Source organism: Streptopelia decaocto, assembly GCF_964273445.1.
Source record: "Streptopelia decaocto genome assembly, chromosome: 5".
NCBI lineage: Eukaryota > Metazoa > Chordata > Aves > Columbiformes > Columbidae > Streptopelia > Streptopelia decaocto.
The window spans coordinates 62,064,766-62,082,300 of record NC_138659.1 but is presented as its reverse complement, the minus strand read 5'-3'; the positions used below and the strand labels follow the sequence as shown (position 1 = coordinate 62,082,300).

Here is a 17,535-nt window from a genome sequence, read left to right as displayed (position 1 = left end):
GAGTTGCAGGTGTCATGTACAATACTTAGCACATATCACAAAACAGTTGTGAAAGGCTAGCAAAAAAAGGCAACCCCAACAGCTTCATTATTCCATTTTTTCTTAGGTTGTTAACACATAACTGATCTTATTTCCTGGATTTATTAACCGAAATTGCCATGTTTTTCTAGAAACCAGGCAGATGGAGATGTAAAGGTGGTGCTTAAGGAGCTCCTCCATCCCTCTGTGCGCCCCCTCTCACAAGTCACTGTCCAAGTGTACTGCAGGCAGCCAGAGTCAATAGTCAAACCTGCTGCATCCTGCACTGCACAAGCCACGGGTTTCAATGCCATTAATAAGCAGAAGAAAGCAAATCTAAGAAAAATTTGAGCAAGAGTTAATGTTCTGTAGCAGAAGTGTCTTTTTATTATTTGTGGAAGCAAGTGGGCAATGCATAGAAGGCAACAGGAGGCAGAAAAGCTCGAGAACAAACTCAAAATCCCTCCCTTTAAACAAACCAACCAAAAAGAACCTCATAAATCTTTATTACGATAACTCAAGAACCTTCGCACACTTTGGGGCAGTAGTTTTCACTTCACGATTACTGTTTTGATTTGTTTTCCCTTCAGACCTAAACCAATGATGTCAAATTTGAAATGTGGCATAAATTTCATTTCATCACACTGATTTCTCATTTACTTGGCTCTTCCCACTCTACATCTGCTGAAGTCGAAGAAAGACTCGGGTTTTTGCAGCAACATTTGCTGCACTTCATTTTTGCACCTGCTGAAAACTTTGACAACGGCAAGTTACGTGTTTGAAACAAACACCTCACTAGCTAATTGTGGGGAGAGAAAAAGAGAAAAGAGATGCCCATGTTCATTTAGCCAATTAAGGACAAGCTCACACTGGTTTGATTTGGATAGTCATACTTAATTTTGTTATATTAAAGATGCAGGCATTCTTTTAAAAACATTTAATAAAAAAATGGAATGTTAAAATAGATTGAGGATTGCCCAACAATTTTAGACTTTAGAGCAGAAATCAAGTTAAAGCCCTATCATGAAGTACAGTGCCTTAAGGAAAGCAATTTCAATAGATATTATGATATTCAGCTTTTAGTTCACATTGCTTAGTAAAGAATCTTGCTCTTGGACATAGTCATTCTTATCGTTTGACAGCTTCTTACCAAAATGTTATTTTTCTCCCCTAAGGGCAGAAGCAGAGGGGAGGTGAAGTGTTGTTGACATTAAAATTCTTCCAATACCTTAACTTGGATTGCTGAGACACAACACAGAGTGTGCAAGTCAACAAAAAGCACTCAAGGTACATTTCTCCTGTCATTCTCCATGACGTATGAAAAAAATTCTTACATCCAATATGCTTAACAAGGTGAAAAATGTTTAGGTGGAGGCTCACATGCAAAGGCACAGGGAGGATCAGCAGTGGGTGGGAGAACTCAACGCTGGCTGTCCCAGGAGTGCCATCAGCCCCATGGCCAGCGTGAGACCCGTCACAGTGAGTACATGGAAATGCTCCCCAGGGCACCTTGCAGGCTGTTCCTGCATGTGGGGGTTGAATACCTCCTGTGGGGTGTGAGGAAGAGCAACCTGGGATGGCAAGAGTTGCTATGGGATCTTTAGGGAAGGGGAAAGGGAGGCATCAATGTGGTTTGGGAACAAGTGTGGGAAAACAGAGGGATAAGGAAATCAAAGGGTCCAGTCCTTCACAAACCAGTGCTGGTCACACCTTGTGCCCGATCAGCACCATTTGTTCTGTCTTCTCCTTCAGCTCTCACTGTTCTCCCAGGTGAGAGGCTCTGTTCTGTGAGCACGGACGTCTGAGCACCAGCAACACTGCAGTTAATGTGACCAACACTTCGGAAACATCCCAGTACATGGGAGCAGAACCACTCTGGACATGGAGAGCGTGCTGAAACATCCCAGTACACGAGACCAGAACCACTCTGGACATGGAGAGCATGCTGAAACATCCCAGTACATGGGACCAGAACCACTCTGGACATGGAGAGCATGCTGAAACATCCCAGTACATGGGACCAGAACCACTCTGGACACAAAGAACATGCTGAAACATCCCAGTACATGAGACCAGAACCACTCTGGACACAGAGCGCACGCTGCCTCCAAGCCAGTAGCTACAGAACAGGGGCAGCTCTTTCCCCAGCTGACAGACTGCTGTGATTTACCCCGTGAATGGAAACACTGTGCATGGCACCACTGCACAACAGCAGCTATTTCAAAAAGAAACACATGGCACAAACAATCGATACAACAAATAATGATCTGCAAGAACAAAGAGGCCAAACTTGAGGCCATCTGCACAATGCTGTTCCGAGGAGCAGATGTAAAGCCAGCTTGTTTCAGTGATGGAAAGTGTCCTTCTTATTGTCTGAACAGCGGCAACTGTACTGAAGGAAACGCTTCTCAAAAAAAAAAGTGAAAATAAGTTTCACCAAGATACAACTGAAATCTGGCTTTTTTTCTTGGCCAGGGTAATTTATCTCAAAAATCAAAAATAAAGTTTTCCTAAATTAAAGATTTGTTCAGGTATTAAAAGAAAAACAGCTAAGGAGTGTGGAGCTCATATTAAAAGAATCAACATTTGCTCTTTTCTGGGGTACTATATAAACGTTGCTGAAACACATTTGTATCTTAATTCATTTAAACAGAAATATGCCAGCTAGAAATGTGCTGCAGCTCAAAATCAGCCTTACCCAGAAAGCGGTTTACTAAAGAAAAATCCATTCCCATTTACTATGTGGACAACTCCAGCATCACTTCAGAGGACTGTTCGAACACCTGAAATCACTGGAGTGAGGCAAGCACTGCTTGAGGGAAATACAAGTGACAGGTAAAATGAACTAACTCTCTTCACCACAAGTAATGTCCAAAATAGACAAATCTGAAGCTCACAGTAATGAATAAAGGATTCAGTTTGGACTACGTGCAACTGCATTGAAGGGACAAGCATCCTCAGGAGAATTAGAAAATAAACTAGGAAGGTGCTGGGGTTTGGGGTTGAGTTTTGCCTTCCCCCCCACTCTTTCTTTTTTCACCCTTTTTATGTTTAAATACTATATTGCACAAAGTCTGCCAAGAAAGCAGATAGAAATTGTGTGTACTAGCTGGCTTAACAATAAAATATTTTGTATAGAAGTAATCCCCATATGAAATACATAAAGTGGTTTCTCTATAAACAACCTTCACAAAATGGTTAGTTACATCCTATTATATAGTTTTTAAAAATGTATATTTTAAAAGGTCCTACAAGATAAAAATTTCAGACTATTCACTTGCATTTTTCAGCTAAATAGTTTGTGAAGACTCCCAACCACGTTCCAGTTAAAAACACTGTTAAAAATACAGCTAAGTATACTTCTCAACAATCCTTAAAAAGGTGCGGTGAGCAATCACCTCACTGTTGTTCTCATATGCACAGAGACTAAATGTTATAGCATGACAAAGCTAAATATACCTGCTGGAAAAAAACAACATTACAAAATGACTAATGTGTTCTGCATAATGAGGCAGAATTACAGTCTCAGCACATGGCCAACCTTGAAAGCCTGTTATGGCAAGAGGACCAAGTTACATGCCCTGACTTACGTAACTCTGAAAATTCTTCTTGGCCACTTAAAAAACAAAATACGGCTTCATTAAAAAAAAATATATATTAAAGTGCACACAAATTAACAGTCGTATATGGAAAGAGTTTAGGTCAATAGCAAAGACGCTTCAGTGTCTGCTACCACTAATTCTCACATTAGGCAACACTCCTGGATGGCAAAACGCAATTTGAAATACAGTCTGTTTTCCACTGGATTAACTCCGTCCCTGCCCATGCTTAAAGAGGTTGAAAATTACGAAATCCTTCACAACATGATAAATCCTGGGCCAGATGACACAGCAAGAGGATCAAGACTCATGGAAAGGACAAGGAAGAGAAGAATGCAAATATTGGTGGGACTTCAGGCTGGTGTGTCCGAACACTGGTTGTGAGCTCATTTGTAAAGAATAATTATCTGAAATCAGCAATGGTGGGGACGAGTTATAAACCGTTGCCATTACTTCAGTAGTTCTCAATCTCTCAACAGGTTCTCTGCTGGAAAAAAAAAATACTCTGTCTTGATTTTAGAAAAACAAACCAAAACACAACCATTTTACAGTTTCAGAATCTTCTCCCTCTGTATGAGATTTGAGTACATCACTGTAACAGACAACCTGAATTTTTTTGCTGTGCATTATCAGTTGCCCAAAAGAACAGTTAAGTAGTCAGAGCTATTTTGAATTATTACTGCACAACTATAACTTACATAGAAGTATGACCGAGTAGAAAGCATGCGATTTTAATATGGTCACAAGTGACTTATGTACCAAAGTTAAAATATTTATATAGGTAAGTGATAAGCATAGTAAAATGTTTAGTATTTGCAGAATGCACAACAGGATCTAGTTATCAAACCTCTCAAACAGAGAAGCTAAGCTCAACTGGAAAGAGTCAAACCCTGGTCTTAAACAAGCGTCAGCAAGACACAACAGCAAAACAGTCTTTATTTATTGTTTATAACTGAAAGTAACAAATATAAATAAAATTAAAACATGTTCAAACAACATTTAAAACACATGAAAGTTGCAAAAGAAACAGTATCAGCAAGGGCTCAAGGCAGGATTTGAGAAGGGCAGTAGAATAAACCAAGAGGAACCTCATGAAGAGCCAAGAAAAAGGCAAAGTCTTGCACCCAGAACGGAATAAGCTTGTGAAGCAGATGGTGCAGCCTCACGACAGCCGGTGAGGACACAGCTCGGCAGGGATGGACCAGGGGGTCCTGCTGAGGCTGAACCTCGGTCACATCTTGGCTCCTGTCATTCTCAGTGTGGAACAAGAGTGCTCACTCCCAAATAATAAATGGTAACCAGGTCCTGGGCTATGTGAGCAAGGGCAGCCTGAGGGAAGAGATTATTTTCCTCTGTTCAGCACTTAGGAAAGTATAAAAACAGTTAAAATAATTGCACCATTGATATATTTAAAAAAAGAGAGTAGGACTTCTAGCAAGCTGCCAGTATTTACTGGAATTACACTTGGGGCATCATCCCAATAGGCTCTGCAAGTAGATCAAAAAGGCGGGACTACTTAATCATTATCTTAAAGCCTGTCTGAAGAAAATGTAATCAGAAGGAATTTCACAAGAAGGAAGCTGACAAGATGGGATTGCATCCCCACAAGAGCTTTCACAGGAATCGGGATCCTGACACAAATCTGAAGCTGGCCAAAATCAAGTTCTTCACCCTTCCTGCAGCTCAAGAAAGTAACCAGAACTGGATGGAATAAGCAGTCATTTTGCTCTGTATCAACACCTATATTCATTCCACTTCTGTTCACCACTTCATGATCTTATCACATTAAAATACAAAAATAATCTCAAACCACTGTGTTTGCAGAAATCAACATGCCAGCTAAGCCAAGAAACACAACTTGGTTTCCTTCAAATTGCTGAAAAGGAAGAAGGTGTTCTGAGATACAAATAATGTAAAGAAATATTTCCCTATATTGTCGGGTCTCCTAAAAAAAGGGGGAAATTAAATTCAGAGCATCACTGAAAAGTTTTGCGACTAACAAGTCATTTAATAAGGAGACATTACATTCAGTATGGAGTGAGTAGACATGAACTAATGCAGCTGCACACATCTGGGTGGCTCTCTATGCTACTGAAAACCAAACAGGTGCAAGTGTTATAAAAAAAAAGTTTCAAAGTAGTGAAGAAACCACAAATGATCTAAATATTGGGTAGACGGGGGAAGGGAAGAACAGAAGAAAGTCTCAGAGACATTCCAAGTCTGGTGTAGGCAGATTCCTTGAATTACAATCTAAAAATATTTCCCTTGCAGAACAGCCCTGACCAGATTCTCCATAGAATAAGAGTTGCATTCACAGACAGAAAACACAATATTTGGAGTCTTCAGAAACTTGCAGAAACTATGCAAATGTAATTTCAACTGTGTTGACTATACTATTTCTATTTGAGCTGTGTGTTCTAAGAGGATAAAAAAATATCCCAAACTGGTATAAGGTGCAAGCTTGTCTTTGCAAATAATATATTATCAACCTGATCGTACAAAACGATCCCTTCAACACACCATGCAGGAATACAATAAAACTCTCAACACAATAAATGCAAACGGCTTGCTTAAGTAACAGCCTGCAAACTGAAGCATTTGCTTGGCCTCATCCCAAGACAGTTCCTCTGCTTTTCATCCTTCTCGTGCTGTCTGACTCACCAAAGCATTTGCATTCTTCCATTCTAATCTTCGACTTTTTGATCTCAGTGGAATGGACAATTTACCAGATATGGTGATGAAGCTGGAATCCACCTTGCGAACTCATTTCCACAATTATCCCTGCAGACTGTTTTTCGGAAAATCTTCCACGTGGAAACCTTTCCATTAAGGTTTTATTGCATGGATGCCACCAGATACACAACAGTCAAGTGAACAGGTAAGTTCTGCTTTTGCACTTGGTATGTGTGGTGTGTGTGTATATATATATGCATATATATATATACACACACATATGTGTGTGTATACACATGTATACACACACATATGTGTGTGTGTATACATATATACACACACATATGTGTGTGTATACATATATATATATATATGTTCAACATCCATGTAACAGTGACCTTTTAGTCTAGGGCTCAGCAACAGAAGTCTGCTAATTGATACCAAATTATTTATGACAGTAAGGACAAAGGCAGAGTGAGATACTGCAGAAAACCTTCACAAGATTAAATACCTGGGCAACAAAACATCAGATAAAATTAGGCATATAAAAGGTAAAGAGATATGAGGACTAGGGGCCCATATCTAGCTTCATGTATGAAGTGATGGACTTCAAACAATCCATTAGCATTCAGAAGCAAAATCTGGAGGGACAACATATGAATCGTGAATGGCACGGAGATAAGGATGACTGCTGACCACCTCTGTACATGAGAACTGGAGTTCATCTGTCAAGAACAACGTTCAAAGCAAACCTGTGGTCCTTGCTAAGGATGCAAAGCATTTATAGGAGTTTAAAGGAAAAAAATGGTCAAGCTCTTAGAAGATAAGTCTACTGAGAATTAGTAGAGACAAGCTGCACGAGACTCAGGAAATCCATGATACAAAAATAGCTGGATCTGGGAAAGAAGTCAGGTTAAGCCTCATACATATACTTACCCTGTTTTTATGCAGACATTTGTTTAGGGCTACTATCAGAAGCAGGATAGCGGGCAAGATGCACTCAGAAAATTTATCACCATTATTAGGTAGGATGCAATTTATAAGAAACTGAAGGTTCACAAAGAGCAACACAGGGTAGCTGTGCCATCAAGAAACTTGCATCAGTTAGTTCTTACAACTATACATAAAAAATACCATAAAAAAATGCTTCAGGAAGGTGGGGCTGAGCTGATGCTACCAGAACTCTAATAAGCTGTACATGGTTTTGTGCAACAAGCAGGGGGGGGAAGGAGAAAAAAAAAAGAGATTCTGAAAATATAATCTGATGCATTTTCAATGTCTTTGTGCAGACCGTAATCCATCCCTCTTCAAACCACTTGGAGAGCACTTCACACGCTTCTACAGCACATGAGCAATACTACCTGTGAGGTTTCACCAGGGAGCTCCAGCAATGGAGCTGCTGTGAGGGCTCAGTGCTCCCCATCACCAGCCCATGCCCTCCCACACCAGCCCCACTCTGATCTGAAACTTCACCCATTTCAACAGACAACGAAAGCAGCAAAACCATTAACATCTCTCTGTTAGTTCAGAGAGATCGATGGGCTCAGACAGAGGCAGAAGGAAGGAGCAGCTCGGAAGCTGTGAGGAAGGGATCAGATACTGCCCCTTTCACCCATAAGGAGACATAAGGAGAGAAAAAAAAAGGTATTAAAAAAACCTTGGAATATGTTTTAGGTTAAATAGACTTGAGTATTTTTAGATCTTATTCAAACAAGTCTAGGTATATTTGAAAATGCAACAATGTTTGTCAAGACCTCAGCTTACTATACTGCCTATTAAAATCATTTCAATTGCATTAAAAATATAGAAGCAATATATATGTTGCTGGAAAAGTGTTAAGAGAAGACCAATAAATGATCAGTGGGGCTCTGAGCAACCTGATCTAGTTGTAGATGCCCTTGTTCATTGCAGGGGGTTGGAGTAGATGAGCTTTAAAGGTCCCTTCCAACCCAAACTATTCAATGACTTGCTAGATGCCTAGAGCCTGAATTTGCCAAGTTACTAAAATACCATGTTCTTCCAAAGCACAGATAATATTTTCTCCATTTTTTGGTTTACTGTGTTCAGTTGAGTAAAATACTATTTGAAATTAAGAAGCTTTCTGAATATTGAAAAGACAGGAAAACTTGTTGCCATCATCGTACCTGTAGCAAAGCAGCTGCATGCAAGGGAATGAGAGCTACTGCATTCTGGGGAAAAACAAAAGGACATACCAGAACCACACACATCTGTTTACTAACTATAGATAGTAATGCTTCTTCTTTCTCACTAAAATGTTTGGTTTAGATGCAAAGCAACTTTTCCCCCAGTGTAGTCACCTCATTTAAGTTTGTGGTTTTTAACTACTCAAGACAGTTTGAAGCCCAAAATAGAACTGTTCACCACTTCTAGGTTTCCCTCAAGACAAGACACACCGTAACCGATCAGTTGTTTTAAAGAAGTTTTCAGAGCCACTTAAAATTTCATCAACCATGTGTTTTGTTAAATGTTTTACCTTCACTCAGGCTTTTAAGAAACATTTTTGAGTTAGTTTCTGGCTTTCCTAAAAGAAATCTTTTTCTTACAAGTATTATTACTGTACTCTTGCACAGCAAGCAGTAGATGTCCTACATAAGCTTTTCTAGAAACTTATTTTGAAATCATGATCAGGAGTATAGTTTCTATATGTTATCTATCAAACAAGGAACACTACCATAGGATTGGAAACTATCAATTGAAAATTTAAGATAGGAGAAATAACAAGGGGAGACTCTGATGACTTCAGAGTCATCAAAACACAATGCAGACCAACAGAATCTGCATGAAACATTAACAAAAGTCATTAAAAGAGAGACAAATAAAAAGTGATTTGAAAAAATATCAGTAAGATATCAAATTAGTTTGGCATAAAGAGTTAACAGTTTTCTGCAAAGATATGGAAGATCTATTTTATTCAGTCTAGTGATCCTAGACTTCACAAAGATGTGTGATGTAGTGTGCAGAAAATAACCAGGAGACTCAGGTGACTAGTAGAAGATGTCAAGATACTCGAGGAACTGACTACAAGTTGCTATGGATGTAACAGGACTGAAAATAACACACCAGCTTGGATGGAGGTTCTCTCTCAAAGACTCTTATGAAAATAATAATAAATAGGTAAACAAAAAAAATGGAAATTGTATGAAATTTAGTAGTGTAAAAAAAGAGCACATTGCTGCTATGATCTCAGGGTTGACCTCTGGCAGAGAGGGAGGACAGAGGCAGCAAAGAGCGCATGTGTCCTGGGTGGTCACAAGAGCATGTGTGTGGTCAGTCTAACACAGCTGCAACGGGATCCAGATGCACGGACAGAGTTATCTCCAGCACAGAGAGGGAGACTCTCATCTGGAATGGCATATTCCAACTAATCAAGCACGCTCAGCATTCAAAACATAAGACAACACAGAAAAAGGATAGCAGGGTGACAGAAGGAATGGAGATTTTATGCAGGACTAAAAGCTGTGGTGTGAGTAATGCCCGGGAGAAGACCTGACTGCTGCCCGCACATACAGCGGGAGAGCAAATGGAAGCAAGGGAGGCAAACTGCTGTGTCTACAAGCAATGAAACGTCACTAGCACAAAAATCAACCAGCCATAGATATATTGGGTATTGGAAGAAAGGTCTCAAATATCAGAGCACTTTAGACTCCACGACCTACTTCCGATTTCTTTCCGTAAGAGCAGAAGGAAAATAAACTTCATTTTCTAAGGCTGGAGACAAAAGAATCCTAGAAAATTACATGGGATGATTGCTTACAAAAGGGGTGACCCTTTATTTTAGAGCAGCAAGGCCCTTCAGTTGGAAAGCCTTTTACAATTATACAGAACAGATACATTGTGATGGCTTTCACTGCCACTGAACACAAGTGTCTAGCACCAGGTTAGACTTTAATGCCATCACACTTAACGTTGGCTCTTTGAGGGAACAGTAGCAACATCGCATCTTTACAGCTGAACTCTCGGGGTTTAGGTTTATTTTTGTTGGGTTTTTTGTTTTGTTTTGTTTTTTTGTCCAGGGCAAACTTTTGTAGCAGATCTACCTCCAAAAGACAAAGTAAAGAAAACCCAGGATTCTTCGCATAGTTATGTGTCAGATTAGCAACACGAACACATCACAGCTATCTGCTGCGAGACTCTGCCTTGCTGGAGAACTCAGCAGGTTACATAAGCTTTGAATTTTTAAAAATATGAACAAGCACACTAGCTTGCCATGAGATACATGAGCCTTAGGCCTTACAACAATGGGGTATTTTTAAGAAAAATAATTTGAAATGTTCCGCACGACATTGCTTTATAAAAAATAATAGCCTCGTTTTATTTCCCGCTTTGCAGCAACAAAAACTTCTGTGTTATTTACAAGCTGATAATATAACAGTGCTTGCTTGTATATAGTATGTAGCAACCATACTATAAACACACAAGGGATTAAAATCATTGGGACTTAAAAGGCAAGGTTTTTTCCAAGCGCACATGTAAAATGTAGAGAAATAACAAGTGTTTAAAGAAACAGAGAAATTCCATCTAAAAGAAATAAATTCTCAGCAGTTTCATTTTTCAGCTGTGTTTCCAACTCAAATATTTCCTCTTTGTACTAGAGCAAAGATACATGAAAGTCAGTACAAAACAACTACAAAAGTGAAACTATCTCGTCTGTTTTTACTATTTGAGAAAAAAAGGTTTCCAAATGCCCATTCTGTATGTCTTGGCAGTTAAAATTATTTGTGTTACTTACAGTTCGAAATCCTTTAATTATTTTATTTTTCAACTGATTAAATTGCAAGGGACCTAGTCAGAGAAAATTTACTTCAAATAAAAGGGGACGCTGTGGAACATAGCGATTTCCCTTCAAAATTCTTCATAAAGGTGACAGTCCTCTTGCATTTGTGCTTCTAAAGTGCCTTCCAAAATGAGGTGCTAACCCATGACAATGAACAGGGGCATTGTCACAGTACAAATAAAGGCACAACTAACTGCTGGATACAAAGACAGCCATAAAGTAGTTAATGTTGTCAAGCTAGGGTTTGATAAAGAACGGGGAACACTGCCTAAATGCATATCAAGACAAAAAAACAACACAACAAACAACGCACACACAAAAGAAAGAAGCAAGTTACATATATTCCTTCATGATACATATATCTACCAAATTTCTCCACACAACTGTTACACATGATCTCTTTCAAGACTATTGTAAGCAAACATACAGAAATTATATACTTTAATGTAAACTTAACCATAAAAATTCAACAAACAAAATAGTTAAGAAACAAAGAGGTTCCAGCAGCAACAACGTCTGCAGTATCAAACACACCTACAAGAAGTTTAGCGGGACAACACCAAGCACTGGAATACAACATCTCACAAAAGTTTTTCTTCACACACTAGTGTTAATTTAAATGTATGCAGTATTATCCCCAGCTGAACCTCAGAAGCTGACTCTTTGTTAGATTACATTCGATCACTGAGACACAAACAGACCCAGGTAAAGTACTGACAATTGTGTAACACAGTTCAACCAGTTACATCGGTCACAATTTCTTCATTGTATAAAGAAATACACAGTACGGTTTGGGTTTGTTTTTTGGGTTTTTTTGCAAACATCAGCCACATGGTTTCCAGTATGATCCTCTGATTAGGACAAGATTCAAGGAAGCTGTTGGACTTAAAACTGAAGTGGCAAAATAGGTCAAAATTATAATTCCTTAGCTCTCCCCAGGGAAATCCCCAGGATTGCTCAGATGTCAGTGCCAACTCAAAAATCATGTTGATCAGAAAACATACCACATTAACCATTTCATTTTTGCCTAGCAGGAAAGTGTTTCTGTGGATTCTAGTAGAAACCATTCCGATTGCAGCTACAGGGAGCCCAAGACTCAGACCAACAACCGACGGCCTCTCCACGTCTCTCCGCTGCTGTTATCAGATACAGAAGCTGTGCCAGGCAGCACAGGGAATGTGATCAGCAGCTTCAGACGTGCCCAGGAGCTCCTGCCATCAAGGGCATGTTATCTTATATATCTTACATATATCAAGGTGCAGGAGAAAGAGGCAAACACTGCTAGTTGGAAACAGATCTATTTAGGGTTCCAAATGAGCATTTCCCAAGCTTTGCAAAATGAGTGAGCACAGGGGCCAACTTCAGTAACACTTCAACATATCCATGCACTGGTTTGGTTAACAGGGAAAAGTCCCACATCAGCTTTTAAAAAGAGGCCACAGGAACTACTGCTCACCGTGTTATAAGGGCTTTTACAAGTTTTTGTTCACTCTTGAAGAAAGTTGAAGCAGTTTCTTAACTGCTTGAAGTTTATGTTCCCCCTCCCCCTAAAGGGACTAAACTCTACCTGCTATACAAATGTTTAGACCAGTAAACTGGTGCTTCGCTCTGAGAAATGAAAGTGAACTCTATAGCGCCTTCATAGTAGTATAAAGGAGTTCAAAGGAGTTCATATTGCTTGTATCTGTTAAAATGAGCACTGAAAGTGGTACGGCTAACTGGTAGCACTTTGCATGCTGAATGTTTTGAAGCTCTTCAAAGCATTTTCCAAAACGACTGTATATAAGTACTTGAAAACTGAGGCCTGGAAGGTACCTCTGTCCTGAAGTTCCGTTTCTGGCACAGGTATCGGACACAGCTCTGAGCAACCTGATCTGGTTGAAGATGTCCCTGCTCACTGCAGAGGGGTTGGCCTAGATGAGCTTTGAAGGTCCCTTCCAACCCAAACTATTCTATGAGTCCATGATTCTATACTTGCAGTTTAAACAAACATAGATAGAAAAAAGAAATGACTGATAATAGTATCTCCCTTTTACGAGGCACATACATTGTTCAAATATTTTGTCACGTACAGTCTGATAAAGAGATGTTTTCCATGAATCAGAACCTATCAGGAACAAATTAGGGAATTCTTGATATACGGCTATTCCAGCATACCTTTTGTAATAAACTATTTAAATCAATAAGTCACTTTCATACTATTTCACCGTCTTTCAAACATGTGTGACAATGTTTGGAAAAACAAATATTATTCATTAAAAAAATCCTAAGAATCATCTACCATGCATTCAACATTTGGCCACTTTATATTAAGAGCCCATGTATTAATATATTCATGACTTATAAAAGGTAGAGGCTTTCACAAATCATTAACCTACATTATGAACTGTTATGGCATCCAACAGCTTGCTCATGGTAATAGCATGTAGCTGCCTATTCTACCTTGTATTACCACGGTCACACCCCTCTGTAACATGCCCATAATGTGTTTATAACTTGCAACAGTTCGTAAATGATTTATAAAGAAATCTTAAAATGAAGTATGCCCCTGTATCTTTTTTTTTTTTTAAACCATCTGGGCTCTGAAGACACAATATGTGAAAGCACAAGGCAAAGATGAAAACAAGATACATCTGATTTTAAGATGACAGATGAAGAAAAGGAGCTTTTGTTTTGAAAGAAATATATCCAAGGTATTGATTGCTCTCAACATAAGCTAGCATTGCAACAGTATGATCAAGAGCATAACTTTTTGAAGTTTGAAATGACAAAGGGCACCTGGAGAAGTGGTAGTTTACGTATACTTAACTGAATTGCAAAACTAACGTAAGCACAGAACGAAACTTTCAATCAGTGTAATCGCTTACCAATTTCAGCAGGTAGTTGCTTGATTTTGTTCTCTCGTATGCTAAGCATGGTGAGTTTTGACAAGTTTTTGATATCCTTTTCCACAGTAGTTATACGATTAAAGCGTAGGTAAAGAGTGGCGAGAGAGCTTAGCCTATACACCACCGAGGGGATTTCTCTAAGTTTGTTATGCCGCAGGTCAAGCATGCGCAGTTTCTTCAAGTTATCAAGAGAGTCAGGCAAACTGGTGAGTGAGTTTTCACTCAGGGCCAGTGTCATCAGGTTCACAAGACAACCCACCTCTGCCGGTAGGGACTGCAGTTTGTTACTGTATAAATAAAGTTCTGTTAACTGCGTTAGCTCTTTGATAGCTGATGGAAGCATGTGTATAGATCTCTTGGACAAGTCCAAGCGCATTGAATTCTCTTCCCGGCATTTATTTAGCTCTTTGATCACTTCAGCATTGCTGGATTTTTTACGGGTACCTGTGGCTGGATTAGGTCTTTTTATCGTATTGTCCACTGAAAAAGCTACCCCAGGCTGTGTGCTACTGGAGTCCTTCTTTCCATCTTTGGCATCTTTCCCTTTGGTCTTAGGCTCCTTTTCTTTGCTCTCTTTCCCAAATCCTCCAGAGGCTTTTGCCTCTTTCTCCCTTTCTTTTGACGACGGGACTTTCGGATCCTTCTCTTTACAGTCCTTTTCTTTTCCTAGATTACTACTCATGGTGACTCAGCGTTTAGCAAGCACCACATGAAATCCGTTTCTGAAGTTCACAAGAACAATTCACTGCTGAGGCGACAAGGATCCTTAAAACATGCAAGCGTTGAACCAAGGGAGGAGCTTTGGAGGTGTGACACCCATTTGCTACATATTGGTTCTGAAGGCACTCTTTCCTAGTCCAGGTATCAGGAAATTCAGCTGGAGAGATTAGAAGGTCAAAAGCTCCGTATTAGTACTTCTGTAACAGAGAGAGAAGAGAAGCCAAAGTTAGTGTAAATATATAACTTAACTTCCAGTTAAATTTTGAATATATCTACATCAAGCCTGTGCTCACTAAATTAATGATTTGTCCTTCTCTTCAAATGTCAACGAAAAACCCCATGCTAAAACAAAAATACTACACATATTGCTCAGAAGACCCACTGTGCTGGAAGACTGATACTAATTAGTACAGATGATAAGAGAATAATTACAATTCATTAACATAGTACTGTCTTCAGTGCTACATTTGAGTCACCATCTTGCATCTTAGCTAGTTCTTGGCATAACACCCTGGTCATCAACATGATTATTCTCTCTCCTGTCCACACCCAATCAGTCAATAAAGATCTGCTATAATTTTAAGTGCCTGCCTCTTCAACAAACCTGTACAGGCTTATTCTTTCAGCACGAAAGAGCCTCAGTTCAATCCACAGTGAAATCTAAAACACTACTGTAACACGAACACTTTGCCTCAAGATCTCCCTTCCAACCGGCTCTGAACTGCAGGTCTCTGCTTTTAACGTGGAGCACAACGTTGTCACCAGCTTCACGTGCTTTGAAGACACAAACACAAGGATTTAAAAAATAAATCTATCAAAAAGTCAACTGAAAGCTCAGAAGAAATAATATCTTCTGTTTCAAGACAAGCAACATTAGGAAGGAATTTCTCATGAGAGTAGGATATATCATCTTTTTAAACAGTATCTTGAATTTTATCCTCCCCCCAATGACTATAATGCAGCCTAATAAGTGAACAGATGTCTGAAACCTACAGAGCCCCATTTACATTTTTATAAAATCATCATGCAACATAGAAAGTAGCTTTTTAATTCAAAACATATGACATGCCCAAGAACTTCATGACTGAATACTCTGGAGAGGTTTTTGAATATATCTATGTGGAAGAAAATAAATGCTCAATCAACGGCAACAATAATTTTGTGTCCCCACGTTAGCCCACCTTTTAGCCTAGATTCAACTCTCCTTTGCTATGCACGTTCACTGATGAAGAATGTTTGTATCTCGGAAGGGTACCTTGTTTGCCCAGCCACACGAGCTGCGTTAAAATACCCTTAAAACTGCCACAGGAGCTGTGTCCCTGTCCTGGCATTTTATCTTCTGTACACGTTCATAAAACTCATAATCAAAATCACTTAAATAATATTTCGCATAGCAAGCATTAGAAATACAAACATCTTCTAGCAAAGCTCAAGTAACTATTTTTAATTTTAACTTGGAAATTCTGTCTGAGAAAGCACAAGCTGGTTTCTTATCGCATCCTAAAGATTTCCACCATCTACTCCATCCACTAATGTGACTTTTCCTCGAGATTACCCACCTCACTACATTGTATTTTAAAACTTGTTCTCAGCACTGTATCATCTACATGCTTGTAAAACTCCAGCAATAGGAAATGTAATGACTCCAAATACAAAAACGCAGCTGACTCAAGGGTGGGAGCCTAAAATGCCTGATAATTTGTTTTCAGTACAAAAGGTAACAGTTCCTAAATTCTGGTAATACACATAAAACTCAGCTATGTAGCAGTGCCAAGCAGCTACTGCACCACATCAGGCCCCTAAAGTGCAAAATACTCAAAGGGCTGCTGCTCTTATGAGCTTTCAATTTAATCAAATTTCGGACCCGCCAAGCGATTTGTTCCATTTCTTATGTGCGCTGCAGCTGAGCGAGGTTTTCAAAGAGCCTCAGAAAGGAAAGACGGCTGGAGATTAGAACTGCTGAAAGCAGCTCAGTATTGCAAATGTTCCAAATAATCCACATGCATTTCACTGTCTTGGTTTGCAATTACTTTAATTGTACCTAAAAAAAAGCAGGGCAAAGCTCCTTGTTTCAATATGCCAGTTTAACATTTCATTTTCTGGTAACAAAAGAAAATCTTTTCCCTATACCAAAGGATAAAGATTGAATAGTCATTAAAAACATCATCTGAAGCACAGAAAGAAAATTCAGAGCAATACAAAGGGTCATAAGCAGAGACTCCAACATCACCTCACAGCCGAAGATGCCAGGACACGGCCAACTCACAGGCAGCCAAGGGCAGCCGTGGTTTTCTAACGCCTGGGAACTGGAGCCAAGCTCACCCAGCAGCCGGCCTTCCAAATACACTGTTCCGAGTGACAAAAGGCTAACATTGAAATGTACTGCACCTTTGTCATTTTTATCTCTACACTGAAGATTTTCATTACTGCCCGAGACTGCAAAATGTGTTTAAAGTCGTTTGAGAAGGTTTAGCCTCTTTCTTTCCAAATGAAGTAACACTCTAATAGCTAGAATGACTCCAACTAGCACTTAGAAGAAAAAAAGCTTATGATGAGAGCTTTTCCAGATGAAACAAGACACAAGCCAATGCAGGGGCAACACACAAAATACCTCAGCTGGAAGGGCCTCACCCCTCCAGAGTCACTGGAACTCAGCAGGGCTGGGACTGCCCACCACCGATGGTCTCGCCACCCGGCCGGGTTCCACCCCGTTACCGCGGGAAGCTGTGAACTCCTCTGGCACAAGGCAACGTTTGTGTCCTGGTGATTCCCATTACTTGACATCCCTGCAACATTTTGTCCCCCACTTTTTTTTCAGGAGGAAAAAGTTGTGGCACGTGCA

At 39.6% G+C, this 17,535-nt stretch overlaps 1 protein-coding gene across 1 annotated transcript in view; it reads right to left on the bottom strand.

Annotated features, from left to right (window-relative positions):
- SHOC2 (SHOC2 leucine rich repeat scaffold protein) overlaps positions 1–17,535 on the bottom strand; it is a 70,622-nt gene that overhangs the window by 28,554 nt on the left and 24,533 nt on the right. The window contains exon 2 of the mRNA XM_082052293.1: positions 13,953–14,890. Within this exon, the coding sequence (XP_081908419.1) occupies positions 13,953–14,655 (703 nt within the window). The 5' untranslated portion in view covers positions 14,656–14,890. The remainder of the gene's footprint in view (positions 1–13,952; positions 14,891–17,535) is intronic.